Source organism: Rissa tridactyla, chromosome 5 (genome assembly GCF_028500815.1).
Source record: "Rissa tridactyla isolate bRisTri1 chromosome 5, bRisTri1.patW.cur.20221130, whole genome shotgun sequence".
NCBI lineage: Eukaryota > Metazoa > Chordata > Aves > Charadriiformes > Laridae > Rissa > Rissa tridactyla.
Window position 1 is genome coordinate 57005294 of NC_071470.1, and position 20683 is coordinate 57025976.

Sequence of the window (20683 nt, forward strand, 5' to 3'; positions counted from 1 at the left end):
ACATTCCGAAAACAATGTTGAGCTCATTCCTCCTATATACAAAACAGAAAAGTAAGTTTTCGCGAGAAGGATGCGAGACAGTTTGTAGCTGATAAAGGTTACGACTGTTCACTGATTATCTGCAAACGACTGAAAAGATCCCAATAGGTCAGTGTTACCTTACACTTAAAGATTTTTTTGTTTTCCTTTGGCAGTTAATGTTTCACATACTGAATTAGACAACTTCGGGATTTTTGAAGAATCCTAGAAGAAGAACATATGCTTTGTTCTTCAAGCAAACAAAGCTGAACCAAGAGAAGGAGATTACTCTTTGGAGACCTTGAAAAACAGCCAGAAAATTAACCTCAGGACTCAGCATTTGTACCACAGGAAATTACAAGACTTAAGGATTTTTTTTTTTTATTTTTCTAGCAATAATTAAACATGAATTCAAGGTTGGTCTGCCATTAGTTTTTTTTCAAGTTGTAGTAGACTGAACAAGTATATCTGGAATCAAAACCTGGCAAGTTACATCAAATAAAATAAACCATTCCCTACTGACGCCTATGGCAACAAGCATATATAAAAAAAATATGGAGTAGTTATGAAACGAAAACTAGATATTTTCTTTTATTCATTACTTGGCCATCTTTACAGGTCCACAGCAGAAGAGAATCACCAGACAACTCAATGGACTCCAAAACTAAACAAAGAAAGCAAAAAAGGTTAGCTATGCTACATAAAAGCTCTGCTTTTTGATTACATATAGTGAGAAATTAACGTTAAGTGCTTTTGGAGATGATGATGAGATAAAGATGAGGACACTTTTATGGATGTTTTGAAGCTTATTTATGTTTTTGATTTATAGATAATCTATCCATAGTTAAGGGTCTAACCATTACATTTTCTCCTACAAACTACTAAAACCAGACACTACCCAGCAGTTTAAATAACATATGAAAAAAGCTGCATCTATTTAACAGCTGCAGAACTCATAGGACAGAGGCAATAAAATATAAAAAATAGACAAGAGTTAAAAATCCTACTGCAAGAATATTAACTGTAATAAAAGAGAAGACATTAAACCCAGCAGCTAGTTAGGTGCCAGGACATAATAGAACCCATAAGGACAGGCAAAGAATGATGCTAAGTTAGGGAGAAAGAGTCTGTTTTCAGAGAAGAACTTCCTGACAGACACCACAACAAAGCAACATGAACGGTGACTGTGTGGTCCCCTTCTCGTAAATAAATCAGGCGTCAAAGGTTGATCTGCAGTTAATAAGAGGCCTAAGCCTTCTCCAAGGATTTGTAGTATTCTGTCAGCACAGTCCAAGCCTTAGGAGCCATGAAGCCTTCCGGTGGGTTTTGTCCTTCTCGAGCCAGCTTGCGCATGCGGGTCCCCGATATAAATTCAAAGTCTTCATGGCTGAGAGAGTAGGAGTGGGGGCAACGGGGGAGAGGAAAAAAAGAACATATTTTAAAAGCAGGCAAAGTTGTTCATATTCCTTCTGCTTTCTTGATACTATACAAATTTCTTCTTGTGAGTATAATGCTGTATAGGAACTGTCATTTCCAGACATTTGGCCAGCAATGTCAGTAAATCTCTAGAATATACACCCTCTGCAATATGCAGCTTAGGTAACTCCTGAGGTTTAGTAGCATGATCCAACTGTTCTCCTGTGGAATGAATTGAGCCTATGCTTCCATCTAGCCTGGCTCGCTCTCTTTGAGGGAACAGGGAGCTGCTGTTGAGAGAGAACCATCTCCTCCACCTCCTGTCTCGGTCCTCTGCCAAGAAACAGCAGCCATCCAATTTTGCACTGCCATGGCAGCAGACCAGCCCAATGTGCTGGTTGGAGATCATTCCAGTGCCATTAGAGAATATGAAAAAACAACATTGCACAAAATCTTAGTGAAGGACAGTTTGCAGAACAGAGAAAGTAAAAGCCCCAGAGTCCAAAGGAAAGCTCCACAGCTGCTGCAGCTGGGCCACTGCAAGCCACTGAGCATGTATATACATATATATGCATATCAGTAACGTGGCACATACAGTTCAAAATAAAGAAAAAAAGCAGGGGAATAATAAAAATACCTTCCTCTAAAGATTTCCCTGTTTTCCCTAAAAAAAACAGAATTCTGTAGCACAAATGCACAAATGAACCCAGATCAGGATTGTTTATCATTGTTAACATGACAATCTAAATTAAATTCTCAGGTATGTGATCATAAGTGATCCACAAGCTAAAGTCTTACTACTCAAAGGACTGAAACAGTAAAAGCAAGACAAGAATGCCAGAGTTCTACCAAAGGCTCCAAAGGAAAAATTATTTATTCTTAAATTAAATATGCAATTTCACGTACACCATTTGCTCAATTTGCAACATGTATGCATTACTCATTCTTTATTTGTCTGTTTGAAATAAAAGCCAAATATTGATCTCAGATGAACATGCCTTAGATAGAAAGAAGAGCCAAGTGTGTGCATCAGAGGGCAGAACTTGGCTCTAAGTGCTGAGCTATGCTCAGTAGGACATGGAAGTTAGCAAGATGCAGATAGCGTTCCACAGTTCCGTTTCACAAAACCACTAGCCCCATAACTTTTTGATTTGGATTGTACACATTTACACAGCAGCACTGCCATACATGCTCTTTTCTTATTGCTCTCATTTTTGTTCCTTGGCAGAGAGATGCCTACTGTTCACTAACACTGATTGAAGGTAACTTGCACTCTTTGCGATGAACCATTTCTATAAAATATATGTGGGGAAGTGATAAGCCTGGTTAATTCTAGTGAAGAAATACTAAGTTTTCAGAAGATCAAGAAAAGAAAAGTAGAGCAAGTGCTATAAAGTTTCTCCATGTGTGGTTTTCTCCACAGCTAGCAATACCAAAGCTCGGGCATGAAAAAAATGTAGCTGTTTTATCCCTTCCTTGCCTGTTAAGTTTTCAGAACTACACTCAACTTCCGCCTATACCCTACAAGTGAAATAAAGGTACTAAGACAATAAATTTAGATATGCCATATAAGTTTGCTTCAATAACACCCCCAATTCCTTTAGCTTCCTCTTATCCCTAGATGCATAAAATACAGCCCTAGCAATTGGAGATATCAAGAAATAAAGAAACACAAAAAGAAGACAGAAATTGTAAGAAAAGGAAAGAAAAACATAAGTGAAAATCATTTAATCATAGAATGGTTTAGGTTGGAAGGAATCTTAATGATCACCTAGTTCTACCCCCTGGGCATGGGGGTTGGGACATCTCCCACTAGACCAGGTTGCTCAAAGCCTCATCCAGCCTGGCCTTGAACACTTCCAGAGATGGGGCATCCACAACTTCCCTGGGCAACCTGTTCCTGTGCCTCACCACCCTCAGAGTGAAAAGTTTCCTCCCAATATCTAATCTAAATCTACCCTCTGTCAATTTGAAGCCATTACCCCTCATCCTACCACTACATGCCCTTGAAAAAAGCCCCTCTCCAGCTTGCTTGTAGGCCCCCTTCAGATACTCAAAGGCTGCTATAAGGTCTCCCTGGAGCCTTCTCTTCTCCAGGCTGAACAACCCCAACTCTCTCAGCCTGTCTTCATAGGAGAGGTGCTCCAGCCCTCTGATCATCTTCGTGGCCCTCCTCTGGACCCACTCCAACAGGTCCACACCCTTCTTGTGCTGAGGACGCCAGAGCTCGATGCAGTACGCCAGGTGGGGTCTCACCAGAGTGGAGTAGAAGGGGAGAATCGCCTCCCTTGACCTGCTGCCCATGCTTCTTTTGATGCGGCCCAGGATATGGTTGGCCTTCTGGGCTGCAAGCACACATTCAGCATCTCACAACATTTCTAGAAATGTTTCAAAAGTACTATTATAAAGTACAAAAGTACTAATGATGCCCTCTCACTTTCCCAAACTTCTATTTTAAATGGATTTTTCTTTTAAAAAAAATGTAATAATCCCTTAACAAGTAATCACTAAAGTGACTCAAATGGAGCTTTGGCAATATATACTGTGTGTCGAAACAACACAGTAATTTTTGCATTTTTTTAAAATATACTGCATTTGCAATTTTATTGTTTCCAGTTCAGTCTCCACTTCCATACTTAAAACAGAGCATTTGAATAACCACTCAATACTCATTGTCTTTACCAGTGGTAAAAATCAAATCTCTTGAATATCACAAACTGAGATTTCCACTAAGCAGAAATACCTTATCACTGTGGTGTGGTGTGATGTGAACCACAAGCATTTTGAAATAAAACCTACGAGTATGAGTAATTTGCTTTTGTGGAAAAAGAAATCAGGAAGAAAAGTCAAGTAATTTTGTTCACGGAGAATTTTGAGGATATTAGGAACTACTCTACTTAAAATGGATTTGAGCAGTATATGAGAGGGGGAAACATTGGACCATTAAAGCTGCTATGAAATACAAATGCCAAAGCCATCCAAATTCCATTCTCAAGTGAGATTTGGAATAACTCTCAATGAAACTTAACCCAAGCCTTTTCTGAGCATGGGATTTAAGTGACTTTGAAATTTTTACTCAGTGGCTGCTGGAATTAGCTTTCTTTGTGCCATGCTGTATGTTAGTAAACGCTTTTAACATTGATTTGACCTTTCACTACCAATGGAGTTTGACTAGTATTAATACAATTAAAAGCATTCTCCAAAAACAAGAGGATAAAAAAGGCAGAAATAAATCCACAACAAAACCTTTTCAACAGAAAACCAGTCTTGACACATATTAAGTTGGGACTGATATTTGCTCTGTGGCATAGCATCCTAGAACCCTGTTACACTCACAGTATGGAAAAAGCCTTACATACACACGCTGCGAAATCTCCTTACTTATGCAGGACAAAGCTAGGCAGACAAAAAAATACCTAACTTTCCTGTGCTCTCATACATCTAGCAAAAGGAGAAAAGGAATTTTTTCTTCCACTTCAGATTGTGCCCATCTTCCACAGGCAGAGTTCTATGCATATACAGGCACCAACAGTACCTTAACACAGTGACCAAGGTGAATATTTTTTTCCTCTTCAACAACTAGTCTCTACATGTTTAATCTAGGTATAAAATATATTAGGTAATTGATTTTTCACTTGGGGGCAGTAAAGATCAGTCATAATCTTGGGAACCCTGACCTGTTAGGGTATCTGGCACTGTGCAAATGACCTTCTTAGAATTCCCATTTTCTGTGCAGGGCAATGTCTGGTGGTCTTAAGAAATTACTCTTAAATACAAGAGTCATTCATAGTTTTGCTTATTCATAAAAATACCATTTTTTGAAACAAATGTATGAAAATAAAATAATAACATGACTTATTCACCCTGTTCTTGCTTCAAAACAATTGCTGTGTTCTACTTAGCTTGTAAACTTTAGCTCAGATTAATTGCTAGGACAATTCCTTATCTGGGGTTCAGTCCTTTAACAATTCTCCTTCTGCAGCTTCATGCTTCCTGAACAGGATATGTCAATGAGGTGAAATCTAACCTTACAACCATTGTCAGAAGGATTTTCACTGAATTTAAATTTGCTTTTGCAGCATCAAGTCATGACTTAGACCATAAATCCTACAGGAACAGAACATTGCCCCTTACAGTGTCAAGTCTTTATTATGTCAGTCTGTGTTACGCCTTGGGAATCCCCCATGATGCTGAACAAACCAGATAGTATCAGCTAGGTTCAAAACCTAACTGGCCATGAACAAACTCTTTGTGAAAGTAGAACATAAAAATGTGATTAACATCAACATATGCAAAGCTAATCCTTTACCTGCTGTGAATGAAATTCCTTCCTGACTGGCAGGAAGGTTTTAAGTCTTCTAAGCTGCTGTAGTGTTTCAATGTATCTTAAATTATGTATTAATGTTAACTGAGAAACAATATTTCACATAGCTAAATTAAGGAGGGCAGACAAGCGTGCTTGTCTCAGCCTCTTACTACCACTTTAAAAATCAGGTATTACACCAAACAAATTTGGGAACAGTATGTACTTAGTGGGAACAACTGTCCTGTAAGTATGGCTTGCTAGTATTAAACAGTCATGACAACCAAATTAAAGGTCCTGGGAATAAACTATATAAAGTTAAAATCTCTTCTTTCACAGATACCCATGCTTCATTCACATTTTACAGAAAGCATGAACAGTCTGCTCTGATAACCTTACTTATGGGTTCCTTTTAGCCAAAATGACCTCATCAGTTTTCCTCCAGGACAAAAAAAGAAAAGAAAAAAAAAAAATATACTTTTTCCAGACACTGCTGTGGCTTTTTTTTTTTAATTGCCAGACTAATTTCCTTTCTTAATTGAGTTTTTTCCCTCAGCAGCAGTCTGTGGCTGCATTTTATAGGACTGATCTTCTGTAAAGAATTGGGAATCTCTGCTCACCCGAACTACTACTATTATTAAGGCACCAATCCCAGATTACACTCGTCTGTAGTAACTGTTTGAGAGGCCTTTTTGGCTGCAGAAACACACTAACTGTTTTTCCGAAGGAATTTCAGAACCACTCTGCAACAATTGTTGTGCTGCTAGTATAAAGGCTTTTACATCAGTCTTTTCTTACCACTTTTCCTCACACACAATGCTCTATGGTTATCTCTGAATGCAACTGGGATATCAATGCCTTTGCTTATAAAAGGGGTACATGTTGATACACCTGCTGCTAAGTGACTTCAGCTCCAACACAGCACCGTACGTAGCAGCTCAATACTCAATCAGCAGCGTGAGGCGCTGACACGCAAAGCTAACAGTCATGTTCTCCAGACTGTTCCCAAGCAGAGATACTGGGTCTACTGGAACTCCAAGGGCAGCTTGTGTTCTGGAGAATACTAACGGAAGTGAGAAAGAAACGTAACTTCTGCACCAACTCCACAAAACTGCACTTGTGTGGACACCTTTGGGAGATGAAGACCTTGAAAAAAAAAATGACCTCTTAGAATTACAGGCAGTACAACTGAGAAGTAAGGGCCTTTGTTACTAATTTGGAGGCAGGGCCATTGGGAGACTTTTTGATGCTTCCCAGGCTTGCCACCAGGTCATGAGCAGCTTAGCCACAGCAAGGTATCACATAGTTGCCCAGTATCTTATGGTATGTAGCTGACCGGTACCAACCCAGCATATGAAAACCTACTCCACTCCCACAGGCATACATGGAATGCTATCAGCAAGCGTTACATCTTTCTCATAAAAGCCGAGCATGAATGTTTAGAGATGTCACAAGCAAAGCAATTCTCTGCCACTTCTAATGCTGCAGCCCCAACTTCCAGCAGTTGGATCAAGCTTTTGGTAACCTGTCACCACTAGCCAAAGATTCATCCCCCATCATCCCCATGGCTTGGTATTGCCCTCAGAAGAAAGATAATTCACTAATATCAGCAATGAGTCCAACTGCAATAACCTCTGCATGTCTTTGCTACCAAGCCAGGTGTGGGTCAACTCTGCCAAATTAGAAAGACACCCAAGATAGCACGTGGTGTCCATTATGGCTTCTCACAAGCACCTTCCCAGATAGAGGAGTCTAGGAAGCCTGAAAGAATAGAAGAGATGACCACTCGGGGAGAGAATAACTAATTCCAGAAGCTAAGACACACAGCTCAGCTATAGCTCAGTCCAAGGGAAACCCACTTGCCCCAACCTTGTGTGCATCCATTAGTGATGTGAATTCTTGAATTGCCTAGTTGGCTGCCAAGTTTCCAAGCCTCAAAAAACTGAGAAAGGTGCAATAGAAATCAAGGTACTAATTTCCAAAACAAGTCAGAGCAATGCTTCTATGCATACAAACCACTTCCCCACATTTTCATGCTGTGTTTTTCATCAGGTAAGTGGTGAGTTCAGGAAAGATTTCTACAAACATCACTACTTCACACCCAAGGGTCTTCCACCACTACTGATCCTCTCATATTTCCAATCCTCTGTTCCTTGCCATCCTCCTTACAGAGTCAAACACCACATGGTCCAGGAGTCTGCCACATTTTCAGCATTACACAGACTACACTGAAATGCAGCCAACTGCACCCACCCAAGCTCTAACTTTTCCTGGAGCCTACCACAGTGTTCTGTCTATGGCAAGCAGGAGCAACAATGGCTCTCTCTTCAGGGAGTCTGCATGTGTCCGCATTGCCATCTAGAGGATTGCTGCCATACTCCAGTCCGCCCTGTAGTTTACAAACCGTATCTGGGGAAGGGCAGGACAAGTGGTCTTACATTCTGACAGCAGCAGGACAAAACTGCATATAATAGCAACATGGTCTTTTTTCTAAGACAGTGGCAGAAACAGGGAAAAAAAACCGCCTCAAACCAAAGGGTTCCCCTGTAGGCATGATGAAAGGATAATAAGGTGCGCATAATGCAGTCTGTGACAACAGGTAAAACCTGTTACCACAGATATTTTTTTTTATCATTCGCTCTGGCTAATGACAAAGGTACCATTTTACTCCCCTTGATCTAAATCAACTCTATCCTGCCAAAAGTACAGTATCAATGATCACAGAATCAATACCATCCAAAGAGAAGCTTCACAGCACTAAGGCGAACCTTAGGCTGGAATGCTGCCTATATGGGATGGAGGAGGAAGGAAGAATAACATCAGCAAACTAAAACAGCTAAATAAGCCTCCCTGATAAACTCCAATTTTAAAACATCTGCAATGTAGCAAATCATCAAATTTCTAAACACATATGGACGTCATAGAGTAATACACAGTGAAACTATTTTAAGTCTTGTCAGGCTTCAACACATTTGCCTTTATCATGCTGCTTACAACTTCCAAACAACAGAACATACCATAAAGTTATATTTAGTTATGTAAGAGACAATAACTCTTTGCAGCTTTTGAAAATAAAAGCAGACCAATTCAGGTACTTGGAATTTACTGCTGAAATATAAAGCAGTTACATAACTTACAATCAAGGTTAAACCAGCACGCTATCTACTAATAATTATAATTCATGGTAAGAAAGGCACAAGTTGCTGAATAAAATTTGATGGTTGACTGTGACAAGCCACAGCAACATCCTTGGAGACTTTTATACTCAGTGCAACTGCAGCATAAGCAGCTGACGAAGAAAAGATAAGAGATGGGTTCATTTTTTACAGATCAATCCATCCCGTGCTGAGTTCATACTTTCAAAGATGAACTGTGTTGTACAGACATACTTCTTCAGTTAGAAGCAGTAGGAAATAGTCAGAATATAAAAAAATACAACTTTTTTTTGAAAAACATCTTGCCCAACAGTTTGTATTTCCATACTAACTTCAACTGCAGTTTGATGTAAAATAAAAGTACAGTTCAATAATCTGAATAAAGAGGTTTAAACTAAAATGACAAGTCATTTTCCCAGTCCCACTCATTGGCACCACAGCAACACATGCAGTGAGTTTTGGACTCCACTATGCCACATGAGTGAAAAATAATATTGGAACATGCAGAAGGTGAAATTACCTGTCCTGTAACTGGATTTAAAAAAAAAGAATAATTCCCAGATGAAAACCCTGGCACATACAATGGACTTAGGGCATCATTTTACATTATTGTTAAATAGAGCAAATAGCTATTTGTCACCCTCTCTTGTCCAGTATCTTCTCCCTGCTGCACTCTCTCATTGTTTGTCTTCCATCATATCTGATGCATATCTGACAGCTGAGAAACATATTTAGAAAGATAAACCATCAGAAAGCTAGTCTTACCATTATAATAACATTTTTCTGTGGATTTAGCAATTTGTGCCAACATATTTCAGCACCTGGGAGGGAAAAGGGGACTTTCCAGTGGCAGCTAAAATTGGGTCATGTTAGTTGTGCTGTGAAACTGCACCCAAATCATGCTGATGTCAAGTTGCATTCGTGATGCATCTAAAGAGATCTAAACACTGCCACCTTTGAGCAGTACGAATTTAATTTAAAACTTTTTTTTTTTTTAATGTGGGGGGGGGGTATAAGGCAGCTATTGCTCAAAAAGTCTTAAAACAAAAATACAACTTACTGATCAGAGTCATAATAATCCATGCACTTCTTTTTCTTATTATAAGCTGCAACTCTGAAGGGTACAATTTCCAGTGCTCGGAGGCCTGGAGCCATTGTCAACACTTTGGCACCATGGGTTGGTTCATACAGATCTTTCCCAGTGTCAGGGTGTGGCATCCCTGCTGGATCTCGCCCTACAATGTAGAAGTTAGCTCCTGCAACCATCCGTGATCTACAGTGCCACTGAACCTAGAAGACAGACAGGGAAAAACAGTTAACAGAAGAAAATTATCAAAATATGATCCTTAAAGTGTGCATGCATTGTATAATTACCACTTTTTCCGTAATCAGACATGATTTTTACTATGGAGCCACAACAAAACAAAGAATAAATTATGTGAATCACTACCAAACTTACAGCAAAGATATACTACTGCCATTTAATTTGCAAATTAGGATGCTAAAAAAGTTATTTTAACACAGTGTTTGGAACAGTATAATCAAGGCAAGTAAGATGGAGCTCATCTATTTCTTGGCTCAGTTCCTCCCGATATTGTCACCCTCCATCCCTTTCCTTTTATATAAGAAGATTAACGCAAAAGCAACTGCTTTGGGAAGCTTAGTGGGATCTAGCCATATATTGTTCTATTTTAGTCATAGTAATTTCTCTAAAAAGACACCCCGACCAATAGATAGTTGACAAACATCTCTTTGGAAAAAAGACAAGATACATTACTTAAACACAATGTTCACAAGTGATCTAATCAACCTATCTACATATTAAAAAAGAAAAATTACCCATACTCAGCTTGTTCACCTGGTGCATGTGGCAAGGATGTTGTCCGAGGCAGAACTTTAATACACAGCGTGCAGCAATGTTAAGACCCAAAAGACATATAAACTAGGTACATACTGCACATGAATGCTTGGAAGAGGCTTTCAGAGCGCTAAGACTGCCTATTTATACAACAAGCTTCCAAGATGAAAACTGATAAAGCAACTCTAGTTTTGGTAAATATTTAGTCACTTCTGCCCTGATCACTTTGAAATAATTTGATTTAAACACATCTGTATGAACTGGGGAGGAACCAACATCAAAATCAGAAACTTCAGGTTTACTGAATTTTTGTTCTAGATGTACCAACCCCCTTCCACCTAATATTTGACGTACTGTAAATATTGACAAACAGCTTTCCCACATTATTTCGCTGCACATTTCAAAATGAATGGTTTCATAACTTGATTTTTACTTTTTTCCTTATAAATCACTTACTACAGAAGGTGTAAAAAAAAAAAAAAAAAAAACACACACACCAACAAACCCACCACCAAAACCCAAGATACTTCAAAGGAAATTCTGCACACAGACTATTCAATCATCCACACCCTAGAACCAAAGAAATTCTTTCAAATTATCGTATTTAAATACGGTGAAAGGATTTTTTTTTTCTTCCAAAGACTGCAGTATTTACTAGATCCCAGACTGTTAGATATGTTACATTTATAACGGTTTTTAGACTTATTATGTTATAGCACTGTTGGTGAATTTTATTCATTTTTATATGTAATATTTTCAATAGAAAATTTAAATGTACAGTACAGGAAAAGGAAAATAACTATTACATTACTTTAGGTAACAAAGACACACCACTTCAGGAAATGACAATATGTTCTCATACTGCGAAACATTCCCCTAAAAGAATTGTGACATGATCTATACAGCTTACTATCTGCCAGAGGATACTCAGAGAAGAGTTTTAAAAACCAGCAAGTATATAGCAGGATTTTCTTATATCTGCAGCCTTACCTTCACACAAACGGAAGGGCCTACCCAGTAACTACATGGTGTAAAATAGCTTCGCAAGTTGAACAATAACAAACATCTGTCAAAATATCTGTCAAGCACTAAAGGGAAAAAAAAGAAGGGGAAGCAGGAGTGGAAAAAACCCACAAATCATAGGACAAAAGTTGCTGCCACTACCTTATAGTAAATGAACAATGTGATGGATAAATTTTCCTTCCATTACAACTAAAAATTTGCATCCGCCTACTGCATATCTTTACATAAAACCAAATCACAGTGTTTCGTATTTTCATCACTGTGCATGCTGTTCTGTTAATAAGCTTTAGGCAAGAAGCTCAAAAGTGATTTCTCAAAGTAGTAACTAAATGTTAGTTCCTCATTAGTTCTATAACTAATCGTTATAGAAACCACTCAAGGAGGAAGTTTTGCAGTCAATATGGACAGGGTTCTGTAAATCAGTAGTTAGATAACAAAATTAGGAACCAGTCACAAGTTATAAGGATACCATTGGTATCAGTTTTCATCTTGACTACTGCCAGATACTACACATGCTAGATTCCACTGCTATTCAAGCATACAGGGTGCTATGGAAGCATCTGCATGCTGATAGCTATGCTAATAACTTTAATATTTATATTAATTTATATTAACAGTATTAATGTATATTAATAATACTAATATTTATGTATTGTGTTTGCATGGCAAGGTTTTGGTATCAGGGGAACTACAGGGGTGGTTTCTTTGAGAAGCTACTAGAAGCTTCCCCTATGTCTGATAGAGCCAACACCAGCCGGCTCCAAGAGGGACCCATTGCTGTCCAAGGCTGAACCCACCAGTGATGGTGGCAGCACCTCTGTGATAACATATTTAAGAAGGGTGAAGGGGGGGGGGGGGCGGAAAAAAAAAAAAAAAAAGGAAAAAGCTCCGCAACAGCAACTACAGCTAGAGAAAAGGGAGAGAATATATGACAGAAACAACTCTGCAAACTCTGCAGACACCAAGGTCAGTGAAGGAGGAGGTGCTCCAGGCATTGGAGCGGAGATTCTCCTACAGCCCATGGTAAAGACCATGGTGAGGCAGGCTGTCCCCCTGCAGCCCATGGAGGTCCATGGTGGAGCAGATATCCATCTGCAGCCCATGGAGGACCCCACGCTGAAGCAGTGGATGCACCTGAAGGTGGCTGTGACCCTGTGGGGGAACAACAATGGAGCAGTCTGTTCCTGAAGGACTGCACCCCACAGAAAGGGCCCTCGCTGGAGCAGTTCATGAAGAACTGTAGCCCGTGGGAAGGACTCATGTTGGAGAAGTTCATGAAGGACTGTCTCCTGTGGGAGGGATCCCACACTGGAGCAGAGGAAGACTGTGAGGAGTCCTCCCCCTGAAAAGGAAGAAGCAGCAGAGACGATGTGTGATGAATAAGGATTGTGGATTTTGTATCTCCTCATATGCTCATGAATACAAGACTGAAGTAGATTTCTGTTAATTCTCACAACAGGTCCATGGGGAGCAGTACAAGATTCCCTACAGTAACTCACTCACATGCCTCAACTAGATCTGGACAACAGTTTTTTCTGGACTGAAAGGCAGTGTAAGCTGTTTGATCAGTCAAGTAGACAGCAGAAATAAGCGACACCTGTCGAATTTAATTCCACTGGTGAGATCTCCTATCTATCAAAAAGCTACCACAGAGTTAACCTCTTGAGCCTGGTCAGAATTTGAGTTTCCTGTGACTAATTGAGGGATGAGAGGGGGGGGGGGGGGGGGGGGAAGTAATGAGCTGGAGAGCCAATATCCCCTAAAGGAATTGCCCTCAAATGAGAGCATTTATTCTCTTTGCTGCTTCCCACAAACCTCTAGGGATTCCAAACCAAGACCTGGCTTCTAAATAAAGTGTGGCCAAAGAATTATTTCATACAAAAGCCTTTAAACAATTCTCTCTGAATTAAGTTTGCCAAAAACCAAACAAAGACTTTCTTTTTTCTAATTTGTGTATAGCCCTCCAACATACAAACTTTTTGCTTAACAGTCATAAAACTTAAGTATTGTAACATTCAGGACAACTATTTGGTATGTTAACAGATCTCGTAATTCCTTCTGAAAAATGCTGTAAAAAAGGAGGCAAAATTAATTCATTATCATACCCTTACAACTATAAAAAAAGGAGCCCATAAATCCAATATTGTCTCCCACCATTTCCAGCAAAATCCTCCAATACAGAAGTTTCTTCATAGAAGAATGTTTCGGTTGATGACAAAGGGAAGTTTTATGGTCTGGTTTCACAAGGAAAATTAGTCTCCTCTCTCCATTAAAAAAAACACAATGCACAAACATCAGGTATAGTACAAAATACTTCAGCGTTTTGTTTAAAACTTTTGATGTATTTACCTCAGTTGGTCCAGCATACATCATAGGGGAAGGGAATATAGCCACCACTGTAGTTTCTGGATTCAAGATCCCTTCCTCCAGTACTGCAGCATGTTGCTTCATGCGCCACATGAGAGGAACATCATCCTCTTTTGTCCAGCCTCCAAGTGGATGCAAGAGTAAAACTGGGCGCCGGTAGCCACGTTCCAAAAGCTGCTTATGAGTATCTTGCATTAAAAGAGCATGCCCATTGTGCACCGGGTTGCGTAACTGGAATGCAAAGACAGCATCTATGGAGAAAAAAAACAAACCAAAAATATAATGAAAGCAAGCTATTTTATCAGGAGTTGTACAACTATAGAAAAATCTTTAAACAGTACAATCTTTCCTCTGAACCCTATTGAACCAGTATAATAGCAGTAGTAACAGGTCATTAAAGGATTATGATTTATTATAAAACCATTGTACTCAATAAGCAAAACGAATAAAAAACAACCATACTAAAAAAACATAAATCAGCTTCCTTAATTTTTGAGATTTCTGCAGAATTATTCTAGTTTCTCCAACAGCTGTAATCTTCTCTTTGGATTTTTCACTTGCATGAGCACATAATATAAAGTTAAATTCTAAGAGGAAATAAAATTATGCTATCTGTCTTAAAGGCTCAATGTATTATCAGGAGAACAAATGGTCATGTTTGCAACAGAACAAATAAAATGGGATTTAATGTGCCTTAATAAGTTTCGTTCACCTAAACAGCTTAGTAGAGTTTACACACAGTAAGAACAAAGCAAGGCTAACTGCTATTCCAAAGTATTACAAACCCTTTGTCAAAAAACCCTGACACAACCAGGATTTCTCCCTTCTGCAAATTAAAATAAAGTAAGGTAACCTGCAAGACAGCAAAATCACCATAACTAGGGTAGCTAAAACAAAGACTGGTATCTCAAAATTGCAGATCCTGGAAATACTGACCGCACTGAAAAGAGACAGGAGCTCAGGACCAATCTCTGTTTGCGTTCTTGATGTTAATCTCTTCCCTCGTGTCTAGAAGTGTTTAGCAGCTGCCTGCCAGCCGCTGCTACAAGGCAGTATGTTTGATTTTTCCCTGAGCTTTCCCTGCTTTATTGCTCTACCTCTTAGTTATCTGCCTAACACAACTGCTTTTGTGAAAAAAACTGTTTTGTTCCTTCTGCAATATAAAGCTAGCAGTTAGCTCACAATGTTTAACTGTGATAGATTCCACTTTGCATCAATCTACTTGCATTGCTGTCATAAGTTTTGCTCCCCACAAGCAGCATAGAACACACCTAAAAATAGAAGAGCATGAAAGCTCAGCACTCAACTATACTTCTGTGGTTTAGTCAAACCTGATAATTTTTCAATCATGTTCTGACAAATTTATATTGTCTTTTCTTACATTAGTAACATGTCTAGTGCGCATGGAAAGATAAAATTCAGAACCTCAGGCATTACCAGCTTCTATCATGTATTTAGGCAATACAATGCCCAAGATAATAAAAATTAATACCAATAAAAGGCAAAGAATGCCACCTAAGAGAGCATTAAAAAAATCTTCATCCTTGAAACAATGCTAGCCCCTGTGGTATTGAGGCAGCAGACATTTGGATAAATCTGCAGGAAGAAACAGAAGAAGAAAAATTTACTCACCGGCATTCATTTCCTTGAATTTTTGCCGTAGTTCAGCTGGAGTGAGACGGTATTGATCAAGTCCATCATTCCAATAAATACGATCAAGGACCTGTAGATCTCCACCTACAAGCCAGTTCCCTTGCTCCATGACCATCTAAAAAAAGAAAAAAAAAATCCTTGTTAGGATTGGTTGTCAGCTTCTCCTGAGCATCTAGAGCATTGCAATGGAGACACATCTTTACCAAGGGAAGAGTTCTGGGTTAATTTTATCTGTCATTCTCAAGTCAAGTATCAATGTTTAAAAAAAAATAAAAAAAAAATCACTGGTACATAGTCCAGACACATTATACCACGGTGCAGGAGATGCACAAATCTTCAGTAGGCATATGCCTTTCTGTCAAAATAAAGGATTTTTTTAACATATAGAAATGCAAGTAGCCAGTATTCTTAACCAACATTATTATTACATGACAAAAAGAGATAGTGGCTGGAAAGCCTAATATATTAAGTACAATGAAGTTAGACACTTCATAGCTGTTGGTCAAAGCAAATGCAGTTGCAATATCTCCTTGCAGTTTACAAGATTCAGGTCAGCAATAAAGTAACAAATAAAACAGTTCTATTAACTACTCACTCACATTAACTTACAAATAAAATCAGAATCTTTGAAGTAGGATAGCTTTTGGATTTGTTTCACAGCAACACTTTACCAAGGTAACATATATTGCACACTCACTAGGATTCTTTTGATATCTTCAAATATCACCTCACCCTTAATAAAAAAATAATTATAGCAAGCTGCTTAAGATACTCTAGCAATGGCCATAGAAATCACTTAGAAATTGTTAATTTCTGAGAATGCATTTGCTTTTGAAGATGGAACCACAAAAAACTTCCAAGTTTCATACACATTTCTGATAATTTTTTATCCTTACTTATTTTAAAGATGACAACAAATAATGATGTAACGTAAGACATTGCATACTAAATTCACAGCCAAGATGTTAAAATTAAGTCTGGATTTTTCAATTTATTTTTGCTTTGAGATAGATGACCTAGTAGAACTGAATCATGCTACAGTCACCACCCCCTTCCCAAAGAAAATGCCAGACTGACATCTTACCAAGGTGGGGGGAAGGTGTGATAAAGATATGAAGATGAGAAAACTCTGCACTACAGTAACAATCAGGCACCCAAAGATTTCTGATTCATTTAGAAAGGCCACCAGATTCATGTGCTGTCATGATACTACTATGCGCACATACATATACTGTCATGATACTACTATACACTCAGTACAGACATAAGAACATAGCTCCTCATCTTCTACATTAGTTTCAGCCATGTCGTTCTGTAATTGCTCGTGCATTATAATAAGTCATTCAAGTCTTGTCTGTGCGAGATTTTCTTAGAATTTCTTAAATTTGGGTTAAGTTTTCAATAAAGAGGTAATCTTGCATTCATCAATACAGAACACATCAAGGGCTTTGAAAATCTTCCAGACTACTGTTACTTGTATCTAGCAGGAGATGTCCTTTTTCAGATATTACTCCTGAAAACAACTTCAGTCAGTGAAAGGATGACATTACACATTAATAAAATAATTGTTTACACATTAATAAAATGAAGAAGTCAAAAAATCCATACTTTTCACATACATATAACTATTAGTCCTACAGATACTTTTAGGACACTTCAAAGGCTTTCCCTTTTTAAGAGCAAGTTCATAATTTGAGGTTTATTTGATTTCTTTTTATCTGATTTTAAGGCATAGTTGTCAACAAAAAGATACTATAGAGAAAAATGGGGAAGGAAACATATTTTTGCTCTGCAGAGCTAAGATGCAACAATTACATCAGCTTGCAAAACCAAACACAGCATTGCAATGAGTATGTTACAATTAGAATATTTCAGTATGACGTACACATAAGGTCAAGATAATAAAACATACTGAACACAATGGATAGGAAATAACTCCCCAGAGAGTTAAATGATGAACTCTCCAGGAACGGGGCCTATTTCAAAAGCATCTAAACCAGGCAGTTCTCACATGCTCCACACACAGGCAGAATAGAAGTTTTCTTGCCTTCACAATGTATATATCCGCTGATTAAGGAGCTTTGATGATCCATCTGGCTACACCGAGGGATGTGCTTCCTAGACACACTAGAAGGCAAAGACCCCTCTTCTGTAGCACAGATTCTACAGTACATCCTAAATTAATTTCATGTGTACATATTGACATTAGATTTTCACACTAAGTGCAGACTATTCAACAGCTGCATCGAACAAAAAAAAAAAAACCTTTGTTTCTGCTCAAATGTTTTAATTAGTTCTCAAAGTGGTTTTGCTGTCAAAATACACCAGTCGCAGACGTCAACTTCACTTAATATGCAGCTCCACAAACAATACAGCTAATAGGACTAGATTTGGACACACACCTTGATATAGGGATGTTCCTTGCATGTTGTTCCCCATTGCCTAGCACAGCGTTCCTCTTTCCTGTGCTCATAGAATTCGGGATTACGGAGAATGGCCACGCGGCGACCTTCAAATACCAGTGCAATTGCTGTACACCCATCCAGTCTGTCTTTGTCTTCTTGAGTAGCCGTTAGCACTATAGGAACTGACAGATTAATAACTCCCCCTGTGGAATGAAGGAAAAAAAAAAAAAAAGCCCTTATCCTTGGTAATGGTCATTAATGATACTATGAAAATCTGCCCTCCTAACAAGTTACAGTCCAGGCTGTAAGTGTATCACACAACAGATAGCTCAAGTACTTATTTTAACAGGGGTTAAAAGCAACTTTTAGAATGAAATCCTGCATAGGATACACATGCTATAAAAATGTGCAAGCACTGAGGTTTGAGGAAGAGCAAAGACAGTACTGAAAATAGCAAGTACTTACAGCTGCACACTATATTTAGTATTTAGACTGTGAGGATACTACTTTTTCAGGATCTCAAATGAATACCTTGTTCAAGAAGCTATATAGTAAGCAGAAATACACAACTGACATTTTTAAAAATATTATCTAAAATATTAGGAATATTAGGCAATATTGCTACTGGAGTGGATAATGAGTAAAAAGGAAATAGCATTCTCAGTAGCCGTACTTTCAGTCCATAAGAAGAGCTCACTGCAATAGACGCAGCTAAATGTACCCAAGCAGTTAGCATATATAATTCAACTACTTCAAAAGGTGACTTTGCTGTTTACTTAAAACTGTATTCAGATTCAAGCATATATATTTCAGAAAAAAAAGCTGAGCCAGGCAGACATTTTGTGGTTTATTCAGTTGAAAACTTACCAGCTACTTTACTTCTAAAACTAAACCAATGTATCTGAATTTTAAGGCTATGTGTGGTCCTCATTTTTAAGCATTTACTTCACTGCTAGCTGCTGGAAGTCTTGTTTTTCTTGACCACAACAGTGAGACTTGAGAAACCCCAGTGGAGTAAATACCGTAAATCTCATACAAAGTTTGAATTCTAATGAGCATACACTTGCCGAAAGAGCGCAAAACTTTTGGGTGGTCTCCAGGAGAAAAGTCATGAAGTTAATAGGGGGTTTTGCTGTTGGCTTTAGTGGGGCCAATACTCTAAATAAGGCTGATTTCCCTGTCATTTGAGCAACACATTTTTTATAACCTTCTCTCAATTTTACCTCAAGTGTGGTAGGAAGTTAAAAATTATGAAGCTGGATTAAAAGTTTAAGAGAAAAATAGGCCCCCCCTTCCTTCATAATGCAAAATGAAAAGTATGCTGCACATCATGTCCTAAGTTCAGTCATAGTGCTCAGAGTTATTTTTAAAGCAACTAGGTCATAAAATTGACCGTGGCAACAGTCACAGAGAAGGTGATTTGCCACCCCTAACTTCATAATTTAAAAAATCCTTTTCCTGTCTGAACAAGTAAATAAATATTTCAAACTGGGAAGAGATCTCAAACCTGTTGATTATTAAAATTTTGTCAGTGATCAATAATAAATAAATAATATCTTTGACATCCGTCTTCAGCCGCTGTACAAATGAGAAACTGAGGCAAGGTAGTAGAGTGAGTTTCTTAAGTCACAGATGAGCAGAGTCAGCTTGAGACTATTTCAGATAACTTAAGCTTTAAAGTGAGAATATCAACACACCTGCACTGATCTCCATAATGTAGAAGTCAATCAGTATGAACATTGCATTTAGAGCCCAAAGGATGGGATGCATTGCAGGTATTAAACAATTTTGCTCTCTTGAAAATCAAAACCCTGGAAAATGACTGCTGCTGTGAGACTCCAGAACTAACACACCAACCAGGGAGGAAACTTTCAGGATGTTGCTTTGACTTAACCATTGTCACTGCTTCAAGTAGCAAGATAGCTTTAAGGCAATCACATTTTTCTAAAAAGGTTCTCATACGTAAATGTTGCAATAGATATCTAAGAGGAGGAAGTATGGTAGCATCTAGCCGAACACAACTGTTCTATTCAAGTTTAGGACTGAAATTTTTTTCCATCACTAAGTTATTCATTATTTTTCATTACTCATATTTTGTATAGCATAAATGAGGTACTAAAAATAATTGCAAGAGTAGTTTAAAAACTTGTAATATTGCCATATCTGAAACAGTCACCTACACAAGGTCTTAAAAGCCTCATAAAAATTCTGATTTACACAAGACTACAAGGCAGAATAAGGAGCTAAAAGCTATTTTAGCAGTTGAATGCACAGCATGCCATCTGCAGAGTATGTTTCACCTGGATGGACACACAGAAGGCATGAAAACAAAACTAGCAGTCCAAAATGGTACTGCAAACTCTAGATACTGCAAAATAACAGGATGGCATTATGTTGCCTAGGATAGTATCTGAGACTTATAGAAAAGGGAACTAGAAAATATAAGAGGGACAACAGATGTCTGCATCATAGAATCAAAAGACAA

General features: G+C 38.3%; 1 protein-coding gene across 2 annotated transcripts in view; it reads right to left on the bottom strand.

Moving 5' to 3' along the window:
* Positions 1-581: 581 nt before the first annotated feature.
* Positions 582-20683, bottom strand: part of PAPSS1 (3'-phosphoadenosine 5'-phosphosulfate synthase 1) — a 46680-nt gene continuing 26578 nt past the window's right edge. For both annotated transcript variants that reach the window (XM_054203316.1, XM_054203317.1), the window contains exons 8-12: positions 18196-18401; positions 15773-15908; positions 14123-14391; positions 9953-10182; positions 582-1405 (exon numbers count right to left, since the gene is read on the bottom strand). In XM_054203316.1, the coding sequence (XP_054059291.1) occupies positions 1267-1405; positions 9953-10182; positions 14123-14391; positions 15773-15908; positions 18196-18401 (980 nt within the window). In that variant the 3' untranslated portion in view covers positions 582-1266. The remainder of the gene's footprint in view (positions 1406-9952; positions 10183-14122; positions 14392-15772; positions 15909-18195; positions 18402-20683) is intronic.